Below are 8,612 nucleotides of genomic sequence, written 5' to 3'. Positions count from 1 at the left end.
CCCGACCCCGACCCCCCGCCCCCCCCNCCCCCCCCTCCCTGCCACTGCGTCCTGCCACTGCGTCCTTGGTCAGACGCGATGCGACGTGACGGGCAAACCAGAAAAGACAAGAGTGCATGCGAGAAATGCCACCAGCCCAATCGAGAAATGGTCCTTGACGACTAGTCATGTCGCATATGATTGGGCGAATGGGCTACCGGATAATATCGAGGTCGAGGGACGCGGCCTGCCGAGGCAACGCGACGCAAAGCGGCCCTCGAGGACCGAAAAGGCAGTACCATGCTCGGTGGCTTGCAGGCTGGTCGGCCGCTGCTCCTCACCTTGGCTCGGGAGGTACAATAGCAAAGGCCGAAAAGGCCGCAATCAGAGCGTGCCGGTTGGCTGCATGCGACGCACATCATACATACATGGCCATAGAGGAGGAGGTGTGTGACAAAATCCTGCAGCCTCGCTGATGGGAAGCGTAATCGGCGCTTTGCATCGAATCAAAGACGCAGCCGAGTCCGGCGGGAGGGAGAACAGGCACATAGACGAGCTGGAGGCGAAGCCGAGTTGCGCGTCAATGGTGGTGGTGGCTGTTGTTGCTGCTGCTGATTGCAGGTCTCGACGCGGCGCTGTTCTGCACTTGATATAGGCTGTCCATCCCTTGCAGCGCCGTGTAACACGAGACGCAGAGGACAGGAGAAGGGAGAGAGAGACGAGGAAAAAAAGACGCACACCAGACGAAAACGCGGAGGCTTCTCCGGCCTGTTCACCGGTTGTGCGGCGGGAGATGCCGCGGATGAGAGAGAGAGAGAGGGGAGAGAGAGAGAGAGCCTGAGGGGGACCAAGTCAAAAAGGTACTGGGGGCAGACAAGGGAGGGGAGGCCGGCGAGCGATTGTGTCGGGCCTGAGAGTGCCTGACCCAGAAAGCTGGCTGGCAGCGCTGTGCCACTGTGGCCAACTCCACCTCCCACCTGGCACCCCTCCATCCCTGCTGCGCTCTGCAGGCTACTGCACGAGTTGAGGGCCAGCAGGGAGGGGGGAATGTGACAGGTCACAGTGGCAGTCGAGGGCCAACCTGACAGGCGCGGGCCGATCATTGGTGTTGGCCATAATGCCGAAGCCTCCAAGTGGAAGTGGAGAGATGGGTGGTGGCTTGCCGGATCCGGCGGAGCCGATGGCTTTCGGAGCCGTCGATGTGGGCGTCAGCCTCTGCTGCGTTTTTGTCCTCCTGCACTAGAGCGCCTGTCCGGCTGGCCTGTCCGGCTGTCCTGCGGCCGTCTGGCCACACCAGTCATCGCACCTAGCAGCCGTAATGGCGTGCTAACCCGGACTTCGGCGCGGAGAAAGATGGGGAGAGCGACGGGGCAATGAGACGTGCAGACATGTCCTACGCGAGGTGCCGAAGCGGGAAGACCGTCGTCATTGGCAAACGTGGTTCGCCTCGCGTGCAAGGCCAAGCTGCAGGCGGCCAACAGAGGAAGCCGCTTCGACGAAGTCGCGCAGCTGCGAGGCCAGGGGGACGGCCGGACGGTGCTGACAGACGGTCCAGCACGCGCCATGTCGTGTCGTATAATCACCGACCCAGGCACTGATCAAGTGCTTTCGGGCGACTTTTGCTTTTGCAGCTAGCAGACCTGGTGCTGTGCTGGCGTGGGAATAGCTACGGCAGCAGGCAGGCAGGGAGGCAGGCAGGGAGAGAGGGGATGGGGTGGGGCTGGCAAACAATCAATCCCGATGCAGGAATTCTTACGTCGTGCCTTCTCATCAAGCATCTCCAGGTCAGCCCAGGCCAGGCCAGGCCGGTGCTGGTGTTGGCGCTGGTGCTGGTTCTGGCGACACCCAGGCTCGCACCTCGGCTCCGTCGACTTCCAGTCCATGCATGTCGTTGAATGTACCGGTTCGTCGTGCAATATGGACGCCGTCGACATTCGACATGGTAGAAATGGCCGGGAAGCCGGTCAGACGATGGATGGATGGGTGGGTTTTTGGAGGAGCAAAGGCAGGGGATCGTGCGTTGTCGTTCGGGGCGCCCTTGTCGATCGGCCACGGCCCCTGCCAGCCAGCCAGCCAGCTGCCCGCCTTTTTCCTCGGAGTCTTTCTCTTTCTTTTTTTCTTTTTTTTGGGCGTGCGGGTGGAGTACTGCTGGTCCACCATCGCTGTTTTGCCCGTCCATCATTGATCGATCCCGCCTGGCGCCAGACTGCTGCGGCTGCGAGGCGCCTCGATGGGTTGGGGTTGGGCATGCTTTCGCTGATCCTTTCTGACTGGCACGGCTCGGCGCAGGCTGAGCATCTCTGTCTCTTCCGACAAAGTTTTCCGACCAGAACAAGCCATCGGTCAGCAATTGAGAGACCAGCTGCACTGCAGCCCTGGCATGACCGACGGGCTTTGTGGCTTCGTTCTCTCCAGGCAGGCAGCTACCAAAGGTGGTGGGGCTGGTGGAGGTGGGGACATTATGGGGACCCGTGTGGAAGGGTGGGCGTGCCGGAAACGGGAGTCGAAAAGCTCTGGGGATTTCTAGAAAGCTGCCCCAGCGAGACTGCAACTGAGACTTTGGGGGCAGCTCGTGTGGGTCGGTTGAGGTTGCATCCACATCAATTGGTATTGTCGAACCCACCCATAATACGGGGCTACATCGAGCTGCTCGCCCGCTACTCCTCCTCCATGACTACCCTGAGACGCACCCCATCACCATCGGCCACAGTCTGCCGTAGCTACAGGTACTCATGTTCGGACAAGCTCAAGCTCAATGTGCTGTCATCTGTATATTTCCCCATTTGAAGACCTGCTCATCTCCAACAAGAACCTGGACATAAGCTCGGCTCGACATTCCCCAGGCTGTTTCGCCTCTCCGCCCGCAGCCCGCGGCCACCGTCCTACCCTGCCAACAGCTCCTGGACACGTTTGTATTGATCGCCTCCAACCCTACCTATGTACCTACCGTAGGCACCCGGATAGCTCCCAGGTACCTTTCAGAGGCGCTGTACCTACGACCAGCATGCAGCGCTCGCTCAAAACGTGCAAGCGGTCGGGACAAGGCGGTCGCATCAAATGCGACGTCCGGCCTCCTCGTCCCCAATGAACCACCCGGCCCGCCATGCCAAGTTCGGCATCTCGCCCTGATTGGAGGCTTGTCGGGGCGGATCCGATGCTTTTCAAGGTTTTCCCCCGAGCCCAAAGCAGGTTGCATTTTCGGCTCTGCACCTCGTGATCCCCTCAAGGAACGCGCCCGCCGCTTGCCGTCGCCCAGTCAAGGATGGAGAGAGAAGGTAAAAAGGTGAGAAAAGGGCACCTGTCCCAGCCAATGCAACTGCACCTTGCAGATGACAGGAACGGCATTTGCTCTTTTTTTTTTTTCCCTCGGATGGCTGCGGTCCCGTGCAAGCCGGCCACGGTCATGACCACGGCCGCCACCACCACCAGGTCCCCCCCTCAACCCCATCCCCGGCCGTCGATCGTGCCAGTTGGCAGTGGGCGCTCGCATCGCGGCTATATTGTTAAGCCCCAGAGATTGATATGCGTCTCTAAGCGAGAGATGCCTCCACACGTTTCTGCATCGTCCCTCCACAGAGACCGACGTCCACACCCACCCAAAACAAGGCGAGCCGCATTCCTATCGAGATGATCCCCACACGAGGCATTTGCATTTGCGTTCTCTTCGTTGGTTCTATCGCTCTCCTCCTCTCCGCGCTCTCCTCCTCTCCGCGCTCGCCTGCCCCTTCCTTCCCCCACCGCCAAAACAACACCACGACCCCTTGTGTTGTGTGTCCTGCGCGATGCGCGCATCGCTACTGCGTCGTGCCCATCTCCGATGCACCGTCGCCGGCCCGTCTTCAGCTGGCCAATCGCTCGGCGTCTAAGGCGGCTGCGAAAAGATTGGCACAGGGTTCCCACCTCATGCAAGGATATGGATTCCCGTGGTTCGTGTCCCCCAGCCGAGGCTACATGAAGCCCGCAAGCCAAGCCGATGGCAGCGAGCCATCTCACGGTACAGGTGCAAGTAGTGGAGTGAGTTGAGGGATAAAGTCGTCAAGAGCGTGATGTGAGTGGGCGAGGGCGTGTAATGATAGTAGAGATGCCAAGCAGGAGTAATGAAGCTTTCTCTGGAGCAAACTATGATAGCTGTCATGTTCGCTTACCCTATTTAGACGTCTGACCAAACAGAGGGCGTCTACACTCAAATATTGTTGTTTCTGATGCTATGTGCATAAATCGCACTCACAAACAGTCATGTCATGTCCTTGCCTGTAATATTCCCATTTTCCCTTGGCTGCAGGAACAGCAACCCGTCGTTGACGCAAGCCCTTCAATATTAGCGGCGCCTCGCTCTTGGGGTCGGGAAATCTCTGGCTGCGAAAACGGCCAAACCCCCGCGCAAGCGAATACTTGCTCTAGTAGCCAATGCACGAGATCTCGTATTCCACCCTAGTCAGGACTCGGGATCAGGACCCGGCATTGAGACAGCAATAACCGGGCGAGCCGGGGGCCCGGAGAGGATGCATGGCCCCAGTTTTCGCTCCTGTTACGGGATGCTCCGAGGGGGGAGAAGAAGGTGGGAAAAAATAAAATTGCCCCGCACCCTCACCGGTCGTGGGGAACTTGAGGGTGTCGTGAGATGGGATTTTAGGGGTAGGGTCACTCATGAGAAGGGATGGAAACAAAAGGAAAAAAAAAAAGAGAGGAGCTTTTCTCATCAATGGGGCCCATCAGAGTCTAGACCGCGCCTCTCGCTTGGCCTAGCCCGGACCCGGCCAGGCCAGCCACGGAATCGGACGGAGGCTGTGGAATCGCATTGTATGTGTAACACAACAGCAAGCGGGGTGAAGAAGCAATGTCAGCGGCATGAGGAAATGATAGCTAGAAAAAAGATGGCGGTGTGAGTGATGAAAAGGAAGACGACACAATCGCTGACGTGGTCGATTTCGCAACCGGACGGAGGACACACGCGCGGAGAGAGAGAAGCTGGGCGACGGAGAGGACGGCTGAGAAGACTCGAGAGAGTGAGAGAGAGCCTGGGCAGGCCAATCCACCTATCAGCCGTCAGCCGTCCGATATTGATCAATCCCAGCTGCAGACGCAAGGGTTCGACGGGCGCTCGACGACAGGACGAAAGGCGGTGCAACCACCCGGGGAAGGCTGCGTCTGACTTCCGCGACCAACGGGGGGGCGTCGGGGGCAAAAGCAAGCAGGGACTGGGAGAGGGCAGGCGGTAGTGAGCTAGTAGCAAAGTAGCGCAAGCGGGAAAGGGATGGAGGGAGGCCGCACACACACACACACACAACGTGCGCGCGAGTTTGGAAGGAAAGAAGAAGAAGAAAAGGGACGGCACCTCCCGTCGCCGGTCGCCGGCCGCCAGCGATTGAGAAAGCCTGGTTGGCCGGACCGAATCTAAGTTTCGGGCGGATTCTCATTTCGGCATGTCCGCGATTGTTTATTCTCTGGTCACTATGCCGGCGGGGGACGGGCTTGCGCAAGCAACACCCGCTGCTGCGCCTGCTGCGCCTGCACGCTGGTGGTTAGCAACAAGCTCGCTTCACCTTTCCTCTAGTGGACGATGGTTCCCGCCGTCAGGTACCAGCCAGGTACAGTACACACACACACACACACACACACACACAACTAGCACGCACCACACACTCGCACACGCTCCCACACACACAATACAGATGACCACCCTCCCATGCTACCCTGGGTGGCTGCGAGTGGGCGAAGGAGAGGCGCTGGAAGCGCAGGCGTCTCATCCCCGGGGCTTGGAGGGTTGAAAAGGGAAGCCAAGGTAACCTTCCAAAGCGGCCTTGGACCTCTTGGTGCTTGCTCACGTGGACATTGGAAGACAAAGTCCTATCGACATGGACGAACGACGAACGGAGATGACAATAATAACAAACAATAAATAGGTAGGGACAAGTGAGGATTTGAGAGTGGATCCCCGCACCCACCGTTCGGGAGGAGCAGCAAGAACTGGTTTGCCCCGACGTATCCCTGCCGTTTTCCAGTTCGGTTCTTGTGTGTGCGGCGTGCGTGTGCGTGTCCCTGATATGCTTCCCTGTCATCCATCTCTCCTTCCTGGCTTGTCCGGCTAGACATCCGTATCCGTGTCCATGTAAACCCTCCTAGGGTCCTCTTGCAGGGAACCCTGTTCGCAAGCTTCTTTTTTTTTTTTTTTTTTTTTTTTTTTTTGGGCCTGGGTGATAAATCATGACGATGGCAGTCGCATGCAACACGGGCAGAGGCCCCCGCAACAAAAACTTAGCTCGAACTTCTTTGGCTCTTTGAAGATACACACCGAGATTTCCCCAGCCTAGACCTTGCCTCTCAATTCTGATCTTCCAAGTCGTCCTTGACCGCCTCCAAGTTTGTCTAGCAAAGCACGGGGCAGTCTGCCTTTCTGACTCACCTGACTGACGGCTGGAATTGCCACTTGCACGTGCCCGTCGTAATTTCATTTCGCTGTCCCGTTATCGCACAGCGGCCAGCCTCCCTGACCGTCAATCCCGTCACTCTAGACGGAGGAATCCGTGTGCGGTTGGCTGACCCCTCACCACCCTGCCTCCTTCCCCTGCCTCCCTTCGGCAATTTTCCCCTCCTTCCTGTCCAGCCTGCGTATTCGCACCGAGAAAAGCAGCCAGCGGACAGCAAAAGACCAAAAAAAATAAATATCGAAAAATCCCCGCCTTCCTGAGTGACGTCTTCTTTTTCTAGCACCTCCGAGGGAGCACCAGAAGCGGGGCGAAACGTGATGAGCGCCGCCCCGATCCGGCAAGAAGCAAGCAAGGCCGATATGGGATGAGAGAGGGATGAGTGCACGGCCCCCGATGGAACGGTGGGGCTGGGAGAATCGGCATATGTACAAGGGAACGAGCACACTTTAAAAAATTTAGCCAATCATTGGCCACAAATGCCGGGAGCAGCCAATCAGAATAGAGACCTTTAACCCCTCTTTGCTTGCCGGGTCTTCCTAAAGTGTGCTGTTTTTTGTTTTCAGTTGGTGGGAGGCTCAAAAAAAGATGACAATGCATGATGACACAGTGGACGACTGACTTTAGCGGTAGGAGCGGAGGGACCACGTGCACCCGCGTTTGCAGCCACGCAGTGGGTATAGACATCCCCCCCGGCTCCTGCAGCCGTTCATGGTCAATCGCCATGAAAACAAAACCCAAAACAGGGCTTCCCCGGTATTCGTCTTGCGTCCACCGGTGAGGGGCCGGGGGTGCCGCTAGTCCCTCCCTTTCCCCGGGGTGGCTTCTCCAACCCTTGCCGGAGGGGGCTGAATGCATCATGCCGTCGTATTGCCTTCATCTGTGACGCGCCCGCGCCGCGCGCCGCTGGCCACGCGGCGACCCCGGGCCATCTAGCCTCCCTTTTTTTTTCACTCTCCTTCCCCATGGTTACGTACAAAGATCGAGCGCTACGAACTGCGGCAAACCGCTGCAGATCCCAGATGAAACGGAAACAGGGATACGGATGGAGGACCCAGGGGGAGGCCCGCCTATCTGCGCGCGTATGGCGGCGCTACGACTGACGATCATGACATCTGGGGGCGGGCAGGCACATTGTTCGTTGTCAAGTTTTTCCTTGTTTGCGCGCTTACCCCATGCGCGTGGGTGCTAATGTCCCGGATCAAGGCAGAACTAGAAGAAAAAAGAAAAAAAAAAACAGTTCAAGGACAGGGGAGCGGCGCGGCAAGGACAAGGAAAAGTGCAGAGTATGCATCGCTGCTGCCACCACTGCTCGAGCTGCAAGGTCCAAGCATGTGCAGGGCAGACATGGTGCCTAGCAGCCAAGCGCTTGGGCCGAGGGCCCTGAGTGCGTGTGACGTCTGTTCCATGATGCACCCAGTGGGTTTGTCTGGGGAGGGTGGAAGAAAAATAAAAAAATAAAAAATGTCGGGAATTTACGCCACGGCGGCAGGCGGCTCTGTGTCTGGCACGCACATATCTCATCTTGAAAGACCCCACAATGGACGCGGTTCGCTGCGATGGGCAGCGACAACAACAGCAGCACGGCTAATGCGGCAAGCATGGCTGCGCTTGGCGGTTGGGGGGGTTTGTCCGGCGCCAGGATGTCTTGTTGAAGCAACGAGGTTGAAAATGCGCCGCCCCCGAAACAACGCCCCCGTCCCCCTCAGGTGGACCGATCGCCCGCTGCCCACTTCGGACCCTGGCGCCCGGCACCCCGAAACGGACCCTACAGTTTGTACCTATCCCCAATAGAAAGGGCCGGTGGGGACCCCGTCATCCGCTTCTCCCCAACCGCAATTTGCGGGTTCCTGGGGCACAGAGAGGCATGGATTCTGCCATGGCAGCGGGTAGAGCGAGACACAACAACCCGAAAGGATGAGAGAGTCAGTAATCCAATGGGGCTCCCGACGAGCCATCTGGGTGGGAATCTTGTGGACATCCAGGTACCCGACGAGGCGGTGTGATGGGCGATCAGCCGTCCAATCCGCTCCTCCAACCCTTGAAGGCCGTTCTTTGTCTCGGTCGTCGTGGAACCATTGGCATGGGCTGAAATGGGCGGCTGTGTGTGGCCTTCCAATGGGAATGGAAGGGAGTGAGTGAGGGGCAGGCTCCCCCCCTCTCTCTCTCTCTCTCTCTCTCTCTGCTCGTCGGTAGTTGTACGTTAAA

At 58.3% G+C, this 8,612-nt stretch overlaps 1 protein-coding gene across 1 annotated transcript; it reads right to left on the bottom strand.

Moving 5' to 3' along the window:
• Window positions 1-990: 990 nt before the first annotated feature.
• GGTG_14086 (hypothetical protein) lies at window positions 991-1,862 on the bottom strand (the record flags this gene model as incomplete). The annotated part of the gene is made up of 3 exons (XM_009232013.1): window positions 991-1,218; window positions 1,417-1,625; window positions 1,736-1,862. 3 exons carry the CDS (start codon window positions 1,860-1,862, stop codon window positions 991-993), a joined length of 564 nt encoding a protein of 187 aa, XP_009230277.1.
• Window positions 1,863-8,612: the final 6,750 nt, after the last annotated feature.

Source organism: Gaeumannomyces tritici (genome assembly GCF_000145635.1).
Source record: "Gaeumannomyces tritici R3-111a-1 unplaced genomic scaffold supercont2.130, whole genome shotgun sequence".
Classification (NCBI taxonomy): Eukaryota; Fungi; Ascomycota; class Sordariomycetes; order Magnaporthales; family Magnaporthaceae; genus Gaeumannomyces; species Gaeumannomyces tritici.
The sequence above is the reverse complement of the archived record's forward strand: the minus strand, read 5'-3'. Positions and strand labels throughout refer to the sequence as shown.